At 38.2% G+C, this 22,665-nt stretch overlaps 1 protein-coding gene across 1 annotated transcript; it reads right to left on the minus strand.

The window, feature by feature from the left end:
* Positions 1–284: 284 nt before the first annotated feature.
* Positions 285–20,603, minus strand: LOC122094699 (nuclear speckle splicing regulatory protein 1-like). Its single transcript, XM_042665295.1, has 5 exons — positions 20,353–20,603; positions 13,412–13,602; positions 13,186–13,308; positions 6,820–7,038; positions 285–848 (listed from the first exon to the last, which is right to left on the minus strand). The coding sequence occupies exons 2-5, from the start codon at positions 13,568–13,570 to the stop codon at positions 450–452; spliced, it is 900 nt and encodes a 299-aa protein (XP_042521229.1). The 5' UTR covers positions 13,571–13,602; positions 20,353–20,603; the 3' UTR covers positions 285–449.
* Positions 20,604–22,665: the final 2,062 nt, after the last annotated feature.

Here is a 22,665-nt window from a genome sequence, read left to right on the forward strand (position 1 = left end):
ATGGGTCCTCATACCTATGCATTACTTACTTCTTAGAGATAACCCCCTCCTTTCATGTTTTATAACAATCATTCCTAACTTTGGTAGAGTGGTACGTGTTAGCAGGGGGGTTTTAATAATCGCTTTTGTTCTCATTCTCTATCTTTACTCACGCACGCATCTAGCAAAACCGCAAATCATCCTAAAAGTAGCAACTCTTTCTTTCTGTTTATTAATTTGAGTTTATGGGGACATGTACCCTATTCCATCTCCTGGAAGCCTAAAATCATCATTCTTCACTACCCTTTTTCTTCTGTAATATTCTTGCTATTGATATTAATCATATTATTATGGTTACAAGTAGTGTAGGTTCAAGGGGCGTGCTTTGGTCTAACAGTAATGTACAAATAACCTGATCGTCAAATGGTCAGGGACGGCGGCGGGTTTAAAAGAAACACATGCTTTTTTAACTACTGCAGTTTCACTTTCTTGCGAGCCAAAAAGCGTTCTTTTGCAGCTGCAAGTGCATCCTCAGTTCTTTTATGATGATCCTGGTTTGCTTGATCAGACAATGGCTTTTCAGCTGCAATATTGTCCTGTGGGGACGTATCATCAGGCCCTGGCTTCCCATCCAAAGGTTCCAACCTTTTCTCAGAAAGGGAAGAAGTGTCAACTTGATCCTGCTCTGCCTCCTTGTCATTGATTGAAGGCGGCTTTGGCATTGTAAGGTCATCTTTCTCTGCAGTGTACCCACTTGTATTTTCTTCCTGCTTCTCTGCCTCCTTAGATTCAGCAGTTTTGCCACCACCAAAAGCCACATTCTTTGAGAGGTTGAAGTAGAAGTCACTAATATCACTCTTCTTCGTAACCTGCAATGATGGTGAAAATGAAAATATTAGTTATTAGCAAGTTCAAATGGCTCAGTGGTTAGACACATTAATTGGTGAAGACAATACTGAAAACACAAGTCCATAAACCAAAATAAGTGATCTAAGGATAGAACTTGATGTACAACGAAAGGATGGCCAATTGTAACAATGCATAGCTATAGGAGCCCATAATCATTAGTTAAGAAATGGATGTCACCATATAATCATTCAAATTCAATAAAATCTATCTATGGCATGTCATATATGTAGCCCTCCCTATTTCTAGCCAGGCAAATTAAGAAATATATAAGTCAATATTTGAGGCTTTGGCCTATTGTCGCCAAGGGCCCATGCCTCATGTTTTGGCGATAAAACCACCATGTAGATAATCATATTTTGCTCAAATCCATGCTTGTATCCAGTCAACAGTAACATAAATCTATCTTTGATGATGAACTGATTTAGAGGAAGCTTCTAATAAAGCTTCTACCACCACTATGGTGTTGTCATCACCAAATGTTGACTATAAGGTCCATGCCTCATGTTTTGATGATGAAACAACATAGTAGATGATGACCTATTGAGATTACTAACACGCGCTTGCACATGAAAAGACTAATCAATCCCATAAGAATTTTAGCATTGAAGTGGGTATTCTTTGTGTATACAAGCATGAAGGAGCAAAAGACAACGGATGTCTCAACTCTCAAAGACCCAAGCTGAAGAAACGGAGTCTTGAAAGCATCTTGAAAAAGACTCCATTAGACACATGATTATGATGTAATTTCTCTCATAATTTTAAAGCATACAAAAAGCCACTAAAGACCTAATTGGTTTAATCCCTAAACTTAGGTGGTTAAAAATTTGGGTTAAAATCAGTCCAGACAACATTTTGCAGTCGGCTGTCATCTGCGCTGATTACAAAGACAAGACATTTGCACCCTGGCAGAGACGTCCGATGGAAACTAGAAAATATGCCCAAGTCTTATATCAGAGTGTCCATGTAAATAGGGAAACATCTACAACCTTGGGACAGACATCCGCATAGCTATGCAAACGCTCAACCAATGTTAGGTTTATTTTGGCTCTCGGAGTCATAGTACGTCCGCAACAAGTTGCAGGCGTCCGTGCTCTTAAGGAGATGCCCTCATGATCAGTCCACGTGATCATCCGAATGCAAATCCAGAGACTTTTGACTCTTCAGACATGTTCCAAGTCCCTCAGTCTGACATACGTCCACCAGCCTTCATAGACATCTGCCAGACTGATGCAAATGTCTGTATACATGTATACATGCCTACATGTAAAAAATTCCAACGGATATAATTCTGACCATTGTAGATCTGATGTAAGTTTGGTTCACCCTAGGCAAACAACCGAAAAGAGATCCTCAATACGCCTGAATAACCCCCAAAGAGATCCTCAACAGGGCTGCAGCAGTGCAGCAAGTACCACAGTCAACCCTGGCTTCTACAAGGGATCTCCACAGGGGCTGAATTTCTGGTCAAAGGGGACCCTTAGGGAGACCAAAAGATGCCCACAAGATGGCCGTTAAATGCCATCAGATGAAGAGATCTGGTGGTTCTTGATTTAGGATCAAAATAGGAAACTTCTGAGTCTGCTCCAAAAATGAATTGTCACAACCTCTGTGAGAGCCTTTCTCTTGGTCGGGTGACGCTTTTGGTGATGAACAAAAGCCCAAAAGATGGGATTAAACTGGTCAAGGGTGGTTGAGATCGGGTCCCTTGATTCCTGCCCAGAATACCCACTTTTCAACAAACTCAACAATCTTCAACTGAATAACAAAAAAACAAAAGGAAGAAAGAGAATCAATGGAGGGGTTGAGAAGGGGGAAGACGAGTAAAATAATTGGGCATCTTACCCCTCAAGGGTTAGGCATCTCACCTCTCAAAATTTTAGGCATCTCACCCTCTCAAATAACAGCTTTTCAGCCAAGGACTTTCACTCAACAATTCATTAATCAAAAACTTCTCTTCACTACAATAGATGTGGCCTCTTATAGGCTTGCATAACTGATTGCTAAATTAGGAAACTAAAGCTGAAATAAAAGAAACTTCTAATTTAAATTCTAACTTGCTAACCAAGAAAGAACAGATTAGAAATTACTGACTATGACTCGTAAAAGGAAACTAATCTAAGTTACCCAAATAGAAACTAACTAGACGAACAAAACAGGAAACTAATCCTAGGCTATATGGCTGAAATCGATGGACTCCTCCATGGAATTGACTAGGACTGAAATCTGGACAGAATCTCCAAGTTATGTGCTGCTCTATCAGGGAAAACAGCCTGTTAAAAGGCTGGTTCGATGGGACAGAATTGGCCCAAATTGGACCATCTTTGCACCTTCTTGTTAGTGGTTTGATCTACACCAAGATCCAACGAATATATTTCGGACTGTTGGGGGACAATGGAAGTGATGTAGCAGCACTCCAATGGATAGACTCGAATCTAGAGCCTGGACCAAGAACCCGATCTGAGTTTAAGGCTAGAGAGAATCGAGATTGCAGCTTTGTTGATTCCTTTATTTTAGGAAAAATAATCTTGCACCTTTATTTTTATTTTCTAAGTTGGTGGATTAGATTAGGATTCTTCTAATATCTTTTCCCTATTTTATTGGATTTGCTAGAAATCATTTTTGTTAGCAAATTAGAATAGGATTCTCTTCTTCTTCTTCTCTAACCAATCTCCCTCCTCCTTTTCTGGTTGTCTCCCCAATCTCTGTTTCTGAACACTCTCCCGTGCGTGGCTGTGTGCCCCCCCCCCTTGTCCGATCACTCTCCCTGCCCCTTCTTCTCTGCAAGAATCCCCCCTATGCGATCCCACTTTCTCTGACTCTCATATCTCTCCCTCCTCTCCAGTCTTTTATTTCTACCATAATACAGTCCATCCCTGCTTGTAACTGGCAGTAATAGCAGTCCTTAAAGTATTGTTTCAAAATTTCAAGTGGGGCATCAATCTGACCTGGGACCTTCTAGGGCTATTTTACCAATCCAGGGCGACCCAAAGCCAAGAGTAATTGGTCCCAATCCTTTCCCTCTCGTGGGTTCAAACCTGAGATCAAGTCTGGTTCCTGTCCTACCACCAACAGCAGTTTTGGGTAATTTTCTTTCATGATTCAAGGGCTGTTTCAGTGGATTATTACTTGGGCTTCATAAGGGAATGAGTTGCAAATCTGCTCCCAAAATCATGGCTCAAATCGATCTTGCATGAGGGATTTTTGTTGTTCAAATTCTTCTTCTCTCCTGCTGGTTCTACTGCCGTAACCCCTTCCCAAGGTTGAAGAGGAATCATGTTCTCCTCCTTATTTGAAGTAATTAATACCCTTAGCCCCACCCTTCAGATTGCCATTTCTTTCATTAGCATTTTACACCTTGCCATTGAATTTTGTCCATTAAAATATTACCCTCTCTCACCATACGATCCCATCTTTCTTCCATTCTTTTAGTTTCCCTTATCATTACCCCTCCTTCCTCTCTTTTAGTTTCCCTTATCATTACCCCTCCTTCCTCCACTATATTACTTATTTCCATTAAGTTCAACCCATTCCTAGTTTACCCTTAGTCAATAAATCAAATCCCCTTTCATGTCCCTTTTATTCTCTATTGACCCCTATTAAAATCTCTTTAACTACAAGAGTGCCATCTCCTATTTGTTACTTCAGTTTATTTTCCAAATAGTGTTTGTTTATTGCCACTCTAGGGTGGGCCCCAGCGATCCAAGTTGGGTCTTCGGGACTCACCAGCCCCGCATTAGGAAGTCCATGTCACTAGAGCGGTCGTTCTTGCAGTGCTTTTTTTGAACCCAAACTTTTACTTCTAACACCTTTGGCCTATAAAAAGGGAACTTTTGGTCATTCAAACAACTGTCAAAACTTTTTATGAGCTTTAACTGAGGATTCATTTTATCTTTGGGCTTTAAGGTTAGGGAGAGGTGTGAATTTTCACTTTGGTATTCACCTTAATAGAGATTGAAATCCTTGTTCTCTCGTTTTTGTCAAAGTGTTGTTTCCCTTGTACGGAGGCTTGGACCACACAAAAAGTGTCATGTGGTAACAATGTCATTGGTTTAGGAGTGATCTTCAAAACATCATCGGGTTTGTAGTGATCTGTTTAAAAACTACAAGTTGCAAGGGTTTACTACCTAGGAGAGCAATTGAGAGTAGTGGAAATCCAAGAGCTTTTGTAGCATTGGTAGTGGAAGTACGGAAGTTGCCCGAACCACTCTAAAATCTCTCTTTTGTGTCATCCTTCTTCTTCCCCTTGCTTCTTCTCGAGTGAGGTTGTGTGTTCAAAACTTAGCAGCTTCTACATTTTTTCTTAAGGTAAGATTTTGACCCCATTCTTGGTCTTTCAATCTTAGTATCCCAATTCACCCCCCATCTTGGGCTAACACTATCATTTTCATTATGCAATAAAAAAATTTTAGTTATCCATCAGAATAGTTTAAAAAATCTGAAAGGCATGGACGTTAAGGTACTTCAGAACTAAGAGCAGTCAAATAGGTTACTGTGTCTGCAGTAGTTCCTGTTCTTGGCTATTTCATTAATTGTTTCCATTAGTCATTTCTGTTCCTATAGCTCTTGATGTACATGCTTATGATGCAGCATTGAAGACCTATTCAAGGAGGAAGAAGAGAGGGGTCGACCATGCCTAGTAGGCTTCGACTAGGCCTAGTCCTTAGGCCCACGGTTTAGCTTAGATGGGGTTATTTAGTTTCTAATTTCAGTACCCACTTAGTTTCTAATTTCAGTACCTACTTAGTTTCTAATTTCAGTACTTATTTCCTAGTTTCTATTTCTAGAATTAGTAACTAGAGGATTTGCTTTTTATTTAGTTTCCTATTTCAGTTTTTGGAAACTAAAGTTAGCTTCTATTATTGTAACCACCCATCACTATTATAAATAAAGGAGAGGGCTCTCATTATATCCCACGATTTTATGAATAAGAAAAGCTATGTTGCTGTTTTGCTCCTTTGTGAGTTTGCTTTGTGTGTGATCAAAGTGGTGGACTGGTGTTCGATCCGGTGACTCTTTGCGGCGTGAAGTCCGAGAGGTTCCTTCAAGCTATTTCTCATCTGTTATAAAGTATTCAATGGGGTTAAGTTGCTGGTCTGCTTCACAGGTATTTAAATCCTTTCTTTTATCAGTTCTGTCCAGGAGATAGAGGTTTCTGTGAAGGGATTACAGAATCTGCCCAGGCCTATTCCTTCATCGGTTTTTGCTGATTTTCTAACCAGAGGTTCCCCTCACTCAAAGAGAAACTCCATCCAAATCTGAACCCCTTCTGATTTGTGGTTGGTGAGATATGAGAACTCACCCAGTCCTTGTCCTGTAGTGCTATCGATTCTGTTTTCAGACCTGAAACAGAGATCGGTTAAGTGGACCTGCTTACCTCTGATTATCAAAAGTCTGGTTGTGTGTTGATTGACTTTTGGATTTATTTTCTGTATCCTAGCTACCCTATTTAGCTAGCCCTATTCTGGTCCCAGAATTCTTGATTCCTGGACTTGGCAGTCTTGAATTCCAGATCTGGTTTTCTTCAGATTTAATTTGTACTATTGTTATGCCGTTATTATTGGTTGTTCTTTGATTATAAAGTTCCTGCAGTTGAGACTTGGCTAGTTCACCTACCCTAGTCTTCATTAGCTTATCTTCTAACGTTTGGATCTTTTTTTCCTCCCTTTGGGGGGTGGGGGGGGGGGGGGGGAAGAGGATGGCGGAGGGGAATTGAGGAATTGAAAGAGGTAACACACACATCAACAGATCCACAAAGTTTCACATTACTTAGTACACATGGTTACAGGTATCTCCTACTAAATGTAAGAAGACAATGATATGTGTAGATACAATAAGAAAATTTACATGTCTGCAACAGTATGGCTTACCCTGCTCAATGGAGTTTCGCATAAAGATATCAAACAAGGGTGAAGAGGTAAAAAAAGAACTTACATCCTCTTTTTCTTCACGAAGTTCACGCAACCGTTCTTCCTCCAACCATTTTGCCTGTTCTGCAAGTTTCTTTTTATAAGCACTGGTCACAAACTTATCCTTGCCCGCATAAAGGTGGTCTTCTTTGCTTCTCTCCTTTACAAGTTTCTTCTCATATACTATCTCATGTACCCGTTCTCGTTCTTTAGCTTTCTCTATCAATGTATGAATATATTTTGGCTGTGACAGAAAGGTGACAAGTGTGTCAGGACAGATAACTACAAGCTCCATTCAAAACAATGTTCCTCGCTGTTTCTTCTTCCTTATCATAAAAACAGCATCAATTTCCAAAATAAAGATTTGATATTTGGATGCAGTGAGGTTCATATCTCATTCACCTGGACAGGAAAAGAAACTCATAGCAAGAATGCTCACATAATGGCAGTGCATTTAAACAATTTTCTTTGGTAAAATATGCAGACCAAACATTAAGCTCACAGTTAACAAAATCAGAGTTCAAGGTAGTATTATCAGAGAATATCTCAACAATTGATGTAATAAAAAAAATTTGTGTATCTACTTTTCAACAAATGTAACACAACAAGCTCACAAGCATTGAAGTAGGAAAAGAAGAATGAAATTCATATATACATCAGTATGACCCATCATTATTGGCCATCTAAAGGCACAAGATATAATATAATTCATTTAGGCTATGTTTGGTTGCAAGGGATATTTAAGGGGAAGGGAAGTGAAATTCTCATTCTTAAAAGAAAAACTTTTATAATCATTACATTATGTGATCCCATGCAAGGATTAAAGCATCGGTATCGGTCGCCATACTGGTCAACTAAATTTAAGATATGTATCGGAAGGTATGATATCGGAAATACGCTAAAGATCATGGATTAAAGTATTAGTATTGGTCACCGTATCGGTCGGCTAAATTTAAGATACATATCGGAGGGTATCATATTGTATCGAAGATAATTTAAACCATGTCAAGGATTAAAGAATCGGTATTGGTCGCCATAGCGGTAGGCTAAATTTAAGATATGTATCGGAGGGTATCGTATCATATCATCGATAACGTAAGATATGCTAAAAATTAAGGATTAAAGTATTAATATCGGTTGCCATATAGGTCAATTAAATTTAAGATACTTATCAAAGGGTATCGTATCGGAGATACTTTAAACATGACCACAGTGCAAAAGGGGGGGATATCCACACATATCGCCACAACTACTAGTAAAAATTACAGAAAAATAAAGAAGGAAACATAGGCAAAGAGAGTCAAAGTCATTCACCAAAGTCTATTTGCAGGTCATCAGAGTTTCCTTTGCATTCGTCGGATCACCGTCATCTATCACGAAGAAGAAAGAGCCTTATCTTGGATTTGGGGGTTTAGTTTACCCTTCTTCAAGGGTAGTTTGGCCATTTAGAAAAACCTGCTGATGTCATCACTTGACAGGAATCTACTAACGAAGTGGATTTATATGTTATTTCGTTACGAAAGTAGGTGTGGTATTTGATATATCCCAATAAAATTGGTAGCACATGACATTCAACAAAGTTACAGGGGTGGTACAAGAAATTTTTTCTATATATAAAATGATATAGCTGATTATTTTTCATAGAGTATTAAAATAGAATGGATAAAGTGGAGAGGTGCATCAAAAGTGTTGGTTGTGATCAATGTATTTTTGTAAAGCTTAAAGGAAAACTATACAGGACAGTAATACGACCAGCTATGATGTATGGTGCAAAATGTTAGGCAGTTAACAAGCGTCATATCAATAAACTTAGTATAGCAGACATGAGTATGTTAAGATGGATGTGCGGTAAAACTAGGAAGGATAAAGTAAAGAATGACCATATTAGATCTATTTTGGGAGTAGCCCTAGTTCATGATAAGCTTTAAGAAAATTGTTTGAAGTGGAATGGCCATGTTCAACAAAGGCCTTGGGATGCTCAAATACAAAGGAATGACTTCATTCAGATTGAAGGAACTAAAAAGCCTAGGGCAGGCCTAAAATGACCCTAGGAGAAGTATTGGGGAAAGCTATGCATAGCTTAGGCCTTGTATCAAGTATGACCTCCAATAGAGTTGATTTACGGGCAAAGATCCACATAGCCGACCCCATTTAGTTGGAAAAGCTGAGTGTTGTTGTTAAGGTGTGCTGAAGATATCCTTTAATCACTTTCTCTTTGGTTTTTGTCAAAACTGTATGACATTGATGCAGCAGCTCTGTTAGTTGGAAAAAAGCATACCCAATTTGGAAGCGTAGGCAGAAAAGAAAGCTTATTAGGCCAGAATAATGTGTTGGTTCTGATATAAATATGGCAAATTGTTTTCAAAGGTTATTTAAGCAAGCCTGACTTATAAGCCCGTAATTTTTTTTTCTTTTGAGGGGGGTGGGGGGTGGGACATTTTAAAAAAAAATTAGTAAAGATCCAGTTGGGAGTCATATTTAGAAGTTGGGTTTCTTCTACAAATTTTATTTTTTTTCTCTTCTACCCTTAGCTCTTGTTTTGTGTTTCAAATTCTCTTTACCACTTACTCATACACTATTTCTGCTATTGAGAAATTGACCAGAAATCACATCTGATTCAATTAGAGTGGTCTATGGGTCTAACAAATCAGGTCAACCAAAACAGCAAGCTTCAGGCCCATGGTTGTCACAGTGTTTAGGCGACCCAATGCTTTGGAGGGGGCCCAGATACAAGGTGACACCAGGAAGGCGCCCACCTAGGCGACCAAGGAGACCGAAGCAACTGGATGCCTAGACATGTCGCAAAGGAAACGCCTTGATAACTATTAATCAGGCCCCCTTAGACACCGCTCAGTAGGTCCATATGAACCGGGTTTTATCTGGTTTCAGAATTTCTCAATGATTTACTGCTGTTTTCTGTTGCTTTGTTCTTAGTCCGTTCTATAGGTTCCCATATTTTGGTTCAATACTTTGGTTTCTGCCTTAATTCAAGCAGCCTCCAATTGCCTTGGACCTAAATTAGGTTCAGGGTTCTGTCGCACAGCATTGATTGTATTCTCTGATTTTGTTTATTTTTTTAATCTAATCCAATAACCAGATATAACAAACTCATACAGGATCCGAATTTAATTGGATATCACTATGAAAGTGGTCTGTTAGAGTTACTGATTAGGATCGAAGAGATGTTGCTTAGTGCAATGGTTAAAGCTCAACGTACAGGCGCAAAGAATCTCATTTGAATCTGATGGCCACCACTTTATGCAAAAAATACCAAAGAGAGAAGTGACTCTAATCCACCTGCTGACAGACACTACTGGTGGGGAAGAATTGAGACTAGTAAGCCTTCATTTATGATTTTCAGGTCCTACAGACTGATGTAGACAAGTTCCTGGGCAAGCAGTATAGTTGCAGGAACTTAAAGAATCAGGCGCACATCACTTAAAGTGGACCATGGTTCATTGGGCCATGGGCCTAACCAGGCTTCAGGCCGAGTGTTTCCGGTCCACCCAAAACCAGATCATGGGGTTCTATTAAGTTCTTTTATTTTGTAATATTGCTATTAGATACTTTCTATTTTTGTCAATAGCCAGGATCTTAAGGTGCTTGCTGTACATGGTCCCAGTTTTTCCTTGTAAGGGACTTGCTATTTTGTGTTATTTCCTTTCTAGTGATAGCAGTAGCCATATGCAATGGAGCTTTAGAGTCCTTTCCCACGATTAATGAAGCTGATTGAGATCTGGTTTTTACCGAGTTGCTGAGTGAAACGTTGAGGTGAGATACCTAGGCAGTGAGAGACTGACCAAAGCCATAGGTGAGGCCTTGGTCATATCCTCCTTCCCCTCCCCACCCCCCAAACAATCTTCTTCCTCTTCTTTCTACTTCGGGTTCTCGGTTTCTATTTTATTACTCTGTAAGAGCTTTCATCTGCGAGGAACTGAGCGCATTGTCACCTCAGTTATTATTTCTGTTGATCATTGGAAGACTGCTCTGCTGGTTCTCCATCAAATTCTAGTTGAAGACCCAATACCATACCCTGCAGCTCTATTGTTCTGGTATTTTCTGCAGCAGAATGTCCAAGAAACTCCAGACCAACCATCACCTTCAGCCCATATTTTGAAAGTTTAATACCCTCCTTAGGCCCTTCCTTCAATGGTAGTTTCAGCGCCATTCAATGGCTGAATAATACTGTATGCTGTGATTTGCTATTTTTGCATTCTACTTTCTAACTTTGAGACTCCCTTATATTTCTTGATCCAGCCATCAGAATAGGCTGAGATTTTTTCAGAGTTATTCCAGTCTAAGAGTACTACTTCAACTCGGAAGGTTTCCAAATCTAAGGACCCTAGTTACTAATTCTGGAAATGATTTGGTTCTCTGGTTGTCGGCACACACTCTACTGTGATAGACCTAAACTCTGTGGCTGGACTTCATCTTAAGGCACCGTTAAGCATTCTTGAGAGTCATAATAATTGAAATACCTTGCAGTTCACCTACTGTTTGGGAGTCTGTTATTTACTAATGCTGGAAATTGGTGGTATAGTGTAGTGTTGTTAGCATGGGTGATCCTATTGTAGAATAGGTTCATAGCTGTCTACTTGAGTCCTAGTTCAACACAACAGACACTCAAGTCCACCCCAACCAAAGAGCAACCCAGTGCACGAGGCTCCTGCTACTGCAGGGTCTTGGAGGGGGCAGATGTACGCAGCCTTATCCCCTGCTTCACAGGAGAGGCTGTTTTTAAGTCCACCCCAACCAAATAGAACAATTCTAAATTCTTTTAAAGCTGAACCAAATTAAGAGTTCAATGAAAGCTGTCTAGCCATTTAAACCAGAAAAAAGGAGAAACTAGGGATGTTAAAATCATTACTCATACATCAAGAATTGAATACGATGAAACCAACTATAACAATTACATGTTGCACACAGCAATTAAATTCATCTTTTGCAGCTCAAATTGCACTAAAAACTGAAAGCTCCAATAATATATAACCAAAAGCTTGAAACTAAACAACAACCTTGATTTCAATGTCCCAAGGTCTCTTTTTGTAGGGTGCCCTAATTAGCCTCTATATACTGTTCTGCACTCTTCTTTACTCATAATAGAAATAGAAACACCATAACTCCCTAACAACTATACTCATGATTTACAGTTTTAAATTTAAATCACCTTAAATGACTAAAAAATAAAATGCTTATTGCTTTAACATAGAATCAGGCTCCCATACTTCAATGAAAATAGAACCAACTTCCTGGAAATGCAGCCGAATCACAATCATGTTTATACAGAGAAATATGATGGTTTCAACCGTACTCTCCCATAATAAATACCTGATCTAGCCTCAGATTCGTGATACCAAGATTTCAAAAGGACCTATGCCCCAAATCCTCTCACAACTCAAAAAGAAATTCATTTAATTGGAGTTTCTGCCTTCAAATGTATAGGAAGCTTTGGGACACGTTGATGCTCCGACATAAATTTGGCATGTGTCTTGCATCAGAGAATATATAGACCAGGCAATATATCTGATTTTTTCCTCTGTTCAGTAGCTATTGCACTAAAAAATAAACTCTAAAACAAGCTCTTAATTTTCTAATCCTGAACTCATGGCCATGTGTAAAAGTGTATCGTGGGTAGTGTGCTGTAACGTGGGATAGTATTTTAGTCAGAACTAAATTAGCTCTAGGTTAGCTTGTTAGTTGTTATTTTCCTTTTATATTTATAACTCCATTTATTAGACTCAGTGTCTTAGTAGGACTCCCTACCAAGAGTTATTTTTACTTGACAATATATATATATATATATATATATATATAAAAGACTAGCCCATGATAAGGGGTATTATCCCATCGTGTTCTATTACTCTCTCCCTCTTCTCCCTCTTCTCCCTCTTCTTCTCTTCATAGAATCTGGTTGCTTTCTCCTTGATTTTGTTACACAATGAATCTTGAAGTCCATAAGCCACTTAATTTGGGAATGAGTACAATTACAGTCAGTTTTGAATCGAAGGAGAAGAACATTTTTGAGGAAGGGGTAAGCAGAAAGGAAACTCTCAGCATATTTGTATAACTTACAATCAAGAATCTGGTAAGGAACCTTTCGATTAAAATGGATAGAGCAAGGATCATGAAACTTGAGAAACATTTGGCAAAATCTTTACTTGCTTCAACTAAGTAAGGTCAAGTAAAGCGTACGGAGTTAGGACAGATGGACAAACATGCAAATTTACCTCATAGTTGAACAGAAGAAAATTAAATTTTTCAGTATGAAATATCAATTGTTGGCAACCAATTTAGGAAACAAATATTCAAATGCTAGATTTTTTAAACTACTCAAGAGTTCTCTATTGAGGGTAAATGCTAATATGAGATCAACATTTGGAAATTCAAGTACCTTTCTCTCCTGGCGATCTTGTGCAACAGGGCGGGCAATCTTCTCTTTCATTGAATCATATACACCATCATAGTCAAAGATTGAGGGGTCCTCCTCCAAGGCTTTCTTGTGCTGCTCTTCAATCTTCAAAAGTGAATACATGAAATAAATAAATAAATGAACAAAATATCCAACACAGAGAAAAGTGAGGCGAGAGAGAGAGAGATTCTTTTGAGGGCTTACTCACATCCTTGAGTGACTTGTTCTTGGCAGCATGCCGAGCAATCTCCTTTTCAACATCGTCTTCATCATCATCATGGAATCCAGGAGGGGGGATGGTAGGTCTTATTGGCTGCCTCTTCTGCTGTGATGGCGGAACTCTAAGCTGCAAACCATACTTCTTCATTTTTATTTTATCTTCTTCAAATCTAGTGGCGGCTGAGAATTGGAAGACAGTGATAATGTGAAATCATTTACATAATTCACAGCATGAAAAGCCATTGTATCAACTCAAAGAATTGATTCAAAGCATATTGGGTAAAAATATAAAAGGTTTTATATGAAATGAATTACTAGAATTTCATACAGTTTAAATGGTAAGCAACTATACATGGTCTCTAGTGTTTGTCGAATTGGGTAAAACATATACATATGATTCGTAAATGACCTATTATTAATTTATCATCAAATATTAATTTCAAGGAAACCAAAAGTTTCAATCTCTCATCAACCATTGTTATTGCTTTGATTAAAATTACACAAATCTGGATCATAGGTAGTTAAAACGGAAATGGCAAAAAAAACAAAAAAAGGTGTTCGGTATGAACGTGTTTTAAATGGCTTAGAACTTGAACAGTATGGTAAAAAATAGTCAAATATTACGGGAAAAAAAAACGAAATAACAGACGGTAATGTAGAGGTACGACCATATGGATCTCATGGGGAACCGCGTGGTGGGGTGGGATACACTTCCAATATCGCAGGAAGTTATACCAAAACCAAAAGTAGGAAGTCGCCACCAAGGTGTGAGCCCAGGACCAAAAAATGTCTCTCTCCTTTAGGAAAGAGAAAACTAATGACTCATGGGATGAGGTATGGTCTATGTCCATATCCCTGGGCATGTCCATGTCATTATGTGAGAATATCATCCCATGTCATCATATAATACAATGAGCTCAAAGATCTAATATTGAAAATTATGAGGAAATCAACAAGTATGAATAAGACCATAATTCTCCCATACTAGGATAAACATTAAATCTCAAAAAATCAGAAATGTAGTTCCAAATGATTGGAGTAATCAAAGATATAAGGTTGTGGGCTGGATGAGGAGTCATCCCTCCCATGGCAACCAAGATTCTCCTCATGATGTTGTAAACCTTCCATTTGACGTTCCTATACTACGGGCCAGTATTGTGTCAGGCACACCCATCCTGTCCTAGCACGTCCTAGACTAAATCCCTAGACCTAATTTTTATCGTTTTGGAGCATGGATTTAGAGAGAAAAGAGAAAGAGAAAAGGAAAGAGAAGCGACTTGAAATGAAAATTGGTTTTTGATATCTAATTGGTTTGAAATTAAAATGGACTGTTGGCCCTAGCAAAACGAGAAGTTAATCATGAATGGGTTAATCCTCAAGGACTCAAAACTTAAAATAAATCAAATGGGTTGAATCGAATCCAACTCCTCACAAAACTGAATCTGAAATGGGTTAAGTGCATCAAGGAGACACACCAAATGAATTAAAATAAAATGCCAAAACCAACTCAATTTAAAACAAGATTTGAAATGGGCTAAATTCATGAAGAAACGGGTGAAATGAATTGGGATAGAGTGAATGCATCCTCAAACAAATTGGAGTGGTTGGACTAATTGAAGCCCGAAGCCTTGACTTCTCAACCCATGGACTCCAAATCAGTAAGTAAAAATAAAAGAAGGCTAGGGCCCGATTAATGTTGCAGGAGTAGATTACAAGAAACTACCCTAGCAGTTTATAACCCCCAAACAATGCAAATAGGAGTAGGAAACAAAGAAATAAGACCATCAAATAAACCCCCAAGGATACAATACCCATACAGGAACAAAATCAGCCCAAAACCCAACCCGATAGGAGAGAGAAAGACCTTCTATAGAGCTGGAAAGAGAGAGGTGCGGCCAGGTCTGTAAGAGTCCGATTGAGTTGCACTCTTGGGCGTAGATAATCCCTAGGGAGGGTAAAAAAACCCCCAAAGTTGAGAGGATTCTGACGGGTGGTTGTGAAGTTACAAGCTTTCTTGATTTTCTGACCTAGGAGAGAGAAAACTTCAAGATTCTTCAGAATAACTGGTCGACGTCAGATGATCTTCAAGAGAGGATCGATTGATCTTCTAAAAGTGTAGAACCAGTCCCCAAAAGGATCTGCAGACTAGATCTCATACTTGGGCAGCAATGAGGGTCGATTGGCTTCAAGAACAGGAACTCTTTGGCTGATCGATTTTGGTTTTTAATGCTTGGACAGGTCTCAACTTCTTTAATACTCACAGCAACAGTAAACATAAACAGCAGTAATTAAGAATGAAAATAGAAAGATTAAACAAAGAAAAAACAAGGGAAAGTGGGGGAGGAGTGGCTGTCTTGGCCAAAGCTTCTCACCCACAACTATCTCAGTTGTTTTAACATAATAACTGCAATTTTCTTTATTCAAATCTGCCATTATGAGCACATAGGCTCCTCTATTTACAGATGGCAGAATAGCAATCAAACTACTACTAGGAGCTAGTTTCCCAATAGGGCTAGACACTCCTACTACAACTAGGAGCTAGTTTCCTAATAGGACTAGACACTTCTACTACAACTAGGAATTCAAACTAGGGCTATGACTTGATTTTATAACTCCAACAGCACTAACTAACTAATAGTCCATATAGGACTTTACAACCAACCAATAGCTTAATGGGCCTTTATTGAATTAAATAACAACTAATTAAACTAATGAATTAAATCCCGTTTTCTTACCTTCTACCCATATTTTAGACCCATTAAAGTGGTCCATTTCAAAGAAAACCCATGGGATCAAAGGCCCAACACATATATAACACAACCCAAGGCTTATTTGCAATAAAATAAGCTTAAGTGACTTATCTACATCAAATGTTGCCTAACAATATAGGGCTACTGATCAAGCGATCAAAGCTCCAAAGGCTAAAGGCATCAAGAGAAAAGATCTTTTTTTTTTTTTTTTAATTTAAAATGCATCTCTTTTTCTTTTAAGGGATTTTTTGAGAAAGATGTATATTTTGGAAAAAATAATTTTTTATTTTTGGACTATTAAAAACCATTTTATTTGAAGTACAAGAGAAAAAAAAAACAAAAGAGGAATTAGCACCCAAGTGATACAAGTGTCCCTGGGATCCCTCATTAACAGATTCATACACTCACAAGCCCATAGCAAACTCAATATTTTCCTCACACATTCCATACCCAAATATTGGCAAATGAACCTATAATAACATCTGGGTTTAATACCTCTTTACCATTCATAGGATAAACCACCAACCAAAACTTCAGTCAAAGCTTAACTAAGCCCAATCAGCTCAGCCTAATATAAGCTAGAAGGTCTACATCAAAATCAAAATTCAATTTCAAATTAAAATAAGAGAATCTTAAACTCGTGTAGGAACTGAGAAACCCGGAATTGGGGAGCCTTAAAAGTAAGAGATCTAGCTCAACTATACTCTTGGCGACTTCCATCCATACCCACCTGGATTAATTCATCCCAATCCATGGATTAATTATCCGAGACCCAACTCAAAGAGTCCAATATCAAAATCCTAAGTAGACCTTAGCCACTCAATCCAGGGGGGAACCAGGGCTATCCTCAGCTTGCCATCAAGTCAAGGGCACACTCATTACAGATTAGCAATATATATATATATATATATATTCATAACCATCAAAGGAAAGATTATGATTCCAAGACTTTATGATACTGCCAGAAAAAGGCATGATACAGGAGAATTCACATAAAGAAAAAGAAGTAAAGGAGCAAAATAATTCAGGCATAGGCCATTGTTATTCACAGCAAGCAATATCAGATCTGATTCCCAGCCTCGAACATTAAACACAACAAAGTAATCACAGGAGAATTCAGGGAAAGAACTACGGAAAAACTATTGCAAATCAGACCATATGGGGAGGTAAAATCAGCATGTAACATCGAATTGGATAACACTCCAACATAAGAGGCATTAAATCTTTACTCTAATCAAGATTTGAAATAAGACTATAAACTAAAGAGATTTCAATCACATACCATATTTACTGAAAGGAAATCTACATGAGCATTCTAGGGAGATGAGACTTGAACCTCCTCAAAAAAATATAACAAAAAGGCATTGCAAATGAACTTTGGAGTTCTTAACTAAGAATGTCCAAATGGATGGCCAAACTAACGAAAAGAAAGCCACAGAGTATCCCAATACCAAAGAAACCCTAGAATCGAAGAGCAACCTTGACCTTCAGATCTGAGCACCATAAGAATGAGACTAGGTTCTGAAAAATTCCAGGTTCATCCTCTACAGCATCACAAGCAAATCATCGAAAATCAACAATGGTTCTCAAAAGCAGCAGACAAATAAGAAAAGAACCGAAATTCCTTTCGAAATCAGAGCACAGAATCACAAAGAGAACTCGCAGATCTCAACCTCTCTCAAAGAAAAGAATCTAAATCAAGTGGAAGAGAAACCTAACTCTCCAGGAATCAAGAGAGAAACCCCTTGCCCAGATCTACAGAACTAGAGCACTTCTTCCTAACCAAAACCCTATAGTGTTCCTCAACCCTAAGATGACTGAAATCACTCAAAAACCCCAACCAAATCCTCCTAAATCACTTCAGAAATTGATCAAACCCCCCTAGAACCAGCCCTCTTTCCTCAGAATCAAAACCTAGCATCCCCCCCCCCCTTCTCAAAGGAGAAAACATCTACATATAGCCTCAGTCCGTTCTTGGAGTGTGCAAGGTGCACATGTGAGCCGTCGAGTCCATTGGACCACTTGCAATGAGGTGGTTATACCGTTAGAGTAGAAAATCTATCGGTAAACATAGTAAGTTCTGAAACAACAATAAATTAACACCTTATCCCTCGGCAACTTATACAAATAACCTGCATTTTCCTACCAAGAAACTGATGAGGAATGTGGCTGCTAACTTAAACCAATTTCAGTCCTTTGAATACCAAATCATCTTGAAAGATCATCAATCTCAGCATCCTTTAAAAATAAAATAAAGAGGAAATATCACTCCCCGCCCCTGAACTATAGCGTAATATCAAGTTCTCCCTACGCTTTTCCAAAAATATCACTCCCCTCCCCTTAAACTCGAAGATTCTATCTTCCATCCCTTTCTGTGAGGAATGATTGTTAAGTCATAAAAAAAATTCTCCTAATACCAAAACTACCCCTTGAATGGGGGAGGATGTTGGACTCTCCCTGACTGTCGAAATGTTGGACTCTGATACACCACGATTTCACAAGATCTCAATATTGATTGCCATTGTTTCATGAACACGATAGCTTTGGCCGATACGACCTAGAGTAACAGCAATCTTCTCATTGGTGTGGATGAATTTCTTAAGGAACTCTTTAAGGTAGGGATGATTTCTCTCTAAATTGACCATAAGAAGTTACTGAATCTTGAGAGGATCTTTGCGAGCGTGGAACCTGAAATGCCTATATTACAAAGCAATTCGATTTTTATTTCAAGATTTGTCAGGATCGAATCTGAGAATAAATAGATATAAGAAATTATGATAGAATAGAATCTGCTTTGTTGGTGGTCTTGAGGGTTAAATGTTTGGAGGCTTTGAGAGCTAATTCTGGGGACAACCCACATGAGTTAACGAGGTAATCTACAGTGATTGATAGTTTGAGGTCTTTGAAAGGAATCTGAAAGATAGGATTTGAAGAAAACAGAAATGGGTTGATGAATCTCCTCCAGCAAATCTGAACTGAGAAAGAGTTCTAAAGAGCAAACTAAGGTTTTTTTTTTTTAGTACTCTAAAATTGGAAGACCCTACATGGATGGGATTTGTAAATAGGAGAGAAAAGAAGATACAGATAGAATAACTTCTACAGAGAAGAGCAGAAGCAACGAAGAGAAATTGTGAGGATGAAGACGAGATGGAGAGATGAAGACTTGCCATAGATCTGAGAGGAGAGGGTCTCAGTAGAAATCAGAGAGAAATGGCGATGCAAGCAGACGGCATTGAGAAGGCTTCGAGGGCTTCATGCAGGCAGAGCTTCAGAGCTTTTCTAGGGCTCCAATCGAGGTTCCTCCGATACAAAATCGTGCCTAGGTTTTCATCCCTGCAGTGAAGAAGGAGATGCAGATAGGTTTGCTGAACAGGGAAAAGGGGTTTGGTCAATTGAGAGGAGAAAAGGATTTGGTTGATTTTACATGAAGGACATAATGGATATTCAATTTGTATGGGGTAGTTTCAGTATTAGGAGAAATTTTTTTATGACTTCACAGCCATTCCTTATGGTGAGGGATGGAAGATAGAATCTTGGAGTTTAGGGGGAAAAGGAGTGATATTTTTGAAAAAATGTAGGGAACTTGATATTTGGCCATAGTTCAGAGGAAGAGTTCAGAGGGAGAGTTCAGATGAAGAGAGTGATATTTCGTCTAAAATAAAATAAGGCAAATAAGGCTGTGTGAAAAAAAAAAAAATCCGACCTCTGCCCAAGTTCATGATAATCAGGTTGGGCCTATCTTAGAAAGATAAAAGTAAGAGAAAAATACTGATAAATCCCATCATATAGCTATGCAGAATTCGGCAGGTTTGATAATCCCTGGACCGTTTGGCTTGCAGTGCTGCCAAAGCTATTGAGTATTGAGTGGGATGCCGCTTGGTCAAACAATCTTAAGCCTCTTCGGGCAGGGCTCCATAAAGGATTCAGTTAGGGGATTATGCAACTAATCAGATAAGTAATTAAAAATTGAGATCGTACACAAAAAAAACAGAATTTAGAAATTTCAGATTTGAAGAAGAATTGAAGGAAAGAAATTTTATCTTCTCGACAACAGATTCAAATTTAAAACTAGAAGTAGAACTCAAGAGAAGGGGATGGGTAACACAACAATATTATTATTAACCAAAAGAGAAATAAAAAAACAGAGGAAAACATGCGCAGGGTTGAATAGGAGTCCCACCTGATTTGGTTGCTGCAATTGCCCTCCAGCTGCTACAATCGCCGGCGATTGGATTTTCAACAACCGATCGGAAGAGAAAGAGAGAAGTGGAAGGGAGCAAGAGGTGCTAATGCTCGGTCGTCCTTGATCGCCGACCACCGGGAACGGAGACGGAGAAGAATTGAAGACTCGGACTAACGAAGGGCTGGATTTGAGGTTTTCTCAGTCGAAAGGATTAGGGAAGAGGGGTCGGGAATCGAAATTAGGGTTTTTTTTTTTTTTAACTAAACATTTTAATAGACAATAAACGTATTATTTGCGTATAATAAGAACACCATTAAAATACGCCTATGAAACCGTTTTTTAATATACGGAAAATTGTACTTTCTTAATTGAAATGTTCCGATAAAGAAAAATATGTATATTATACACAAATTTGCTGACTTTGTCTGTCAAGCTTTCAATGAATTGAGTTTCAAAATTCCTAACCTAAGGCTATGTTTGGTAGCCAAGAGAAGAAAACAAAGAAAATAAAGAAAATAAAGAAAATAAAGAAAATAAAATAAAATAAAAAGTACACTCTTTGTACTTTTTTCCCTTGGTTAGGAATTTTTCTTTACATTCTTCACCAAGAGAAGATTCTCCTTTTCAAATTTAAAATTTTTCTTGAAAATTATAAAATTTTCTTTTGTTCCCCTAAAAATTTTCTTGCTAAAAATACAGGAAAACATGAGAAAATATAAAAACATAATAAGACAAAAATGAATGATTACACAATGATTTCCTATGTGTCTATCTGTCTCCTAAAATTCAAAATTTTTTGAATTTTTTTCTTTTCTTTTCTTTTCTTCTCTTGGTAACCAAGCATACATACTCTTTTTATTTTCTCACAATTTATTTTCTTTTCTTCTCTTTTCTTTTCCTTTCGTTTCTATTTTTTTTTTTTTGGCACTAATAGTAAAAGATTGCAATTTTTCAAGGATAATACGCTCTCTTTTGTAGAGGAATCTTAATTTTGGTCAAATCCTATGAATCAACTTGGTCAAACCCAGTCAACTCAATGGAGTGGATGGAGCAGAGTATGTTTCATCTGTGGCCATGGGAACTCTTTAAGGCCTTTGTGGGATATCTCTGTGTTGTTTAAATATTTTAGGTTTGTAAACATGTCGAAAGAGCTTAGGTGAAAATGACCCACAAGCTTGCAAACAATGCTAGATAAATAGGCAAAGGAAGTTTTAATAGTGGACCTAAACAATGTTTTATTTTCTAAATATATTTTCTTATAAAAAAAAAAATACATTGTGTAGCTACCAGCGTCATAAAACACAGAATAAGAGATCAAATCGATTCGCTCTATATTCCAATTCGGAGGAATGGGTCCCAAGAACCCTAATTCAGCCTTTAGATTTGAAAACTCAGCAATTCTAGGGGTTCTTGGCATGAATCCGATTCTCAATTTTTGAAACTATGGTAGCTACACTCTGGCTGGTACTTTATTTTCATATTTCTAATTTTACTCGTAGATATTATGTTTGACGACAACCAAGCTCAACCATGTCAACCCACGTAGTTTTAGCTCTACTTTGCTCTTCCATAATAGTCTTCCCTTTGAGCCTAAAAGCTAAGCTGGCCAACTCACCTTCATCAAGCTGCTCACTACATTGCCAACTACCATAACACAGCAAGCTTATGCAGTGCACTGACATTGGAGGTGTGAATTCTCTGGAAATGTTGTCCCAACTTTAAACCTCTACTAGTGTTCTTTCTCAAAGTTGTAGGCTTTGGGAGAAAAAAAATGAGTAAAGATTCTAAATGTTTGAATACCCCTCTGTTTATTCCTAGAGCCAAAAGTCTTGCTCTCCAATGCATTGTTTGATAGCGTCAAAGACTAGATTGTCAAATTGGAGAGAAAACTTGCTATTCCAGGTAGGGTGCTCAGTTCTAATCAAGTTTGTTCTCAACTCTATTCCAACATATATGATGAGTTCTAGTCAAGTTTGTTCTCATTGGCAAGGGATCTTTGCCTCAGGAAGCTTGTGGTTCTGAGTTTAACTCTTCTTACCTCATTAGGGCCACTCACATGGGGTGTTTAGTGCTATTCATTGTTTTCAGTGAAAGTTGAATGACTCTCATTCAACTCTGGCATGACCTTAACCATGCGGTTGTGAGGTTAGTATAGGCTCGCGGGACTACTTAGGCCGAAGGTTTGGATATAATACTGCTTTTTGGAAAGGGGAGAAGTATTAGATAGAAAGTTGACCATTATTCCTTGGAGTACAATTTGTAGGCTTAAATCTATGGGCTTAATTCACAATAAAGCTTTTGCTTCTAAAG

This window comes from Macadamia integrifolia, chromosome 12 (assembly GCF_013358625.1).
Source record: "Macadamia integrifolia cultivar HAES 741 chromosome 12, SCU_Mint_v3, whole genome shotgun sequence".
Taxonomy (NCBI): Eukaryota; Viridiplantae; Streptophyta; class Magnoliopsida; order Proteales; family Proteaceae; genus Macadamia; species Macadamia integrifolia.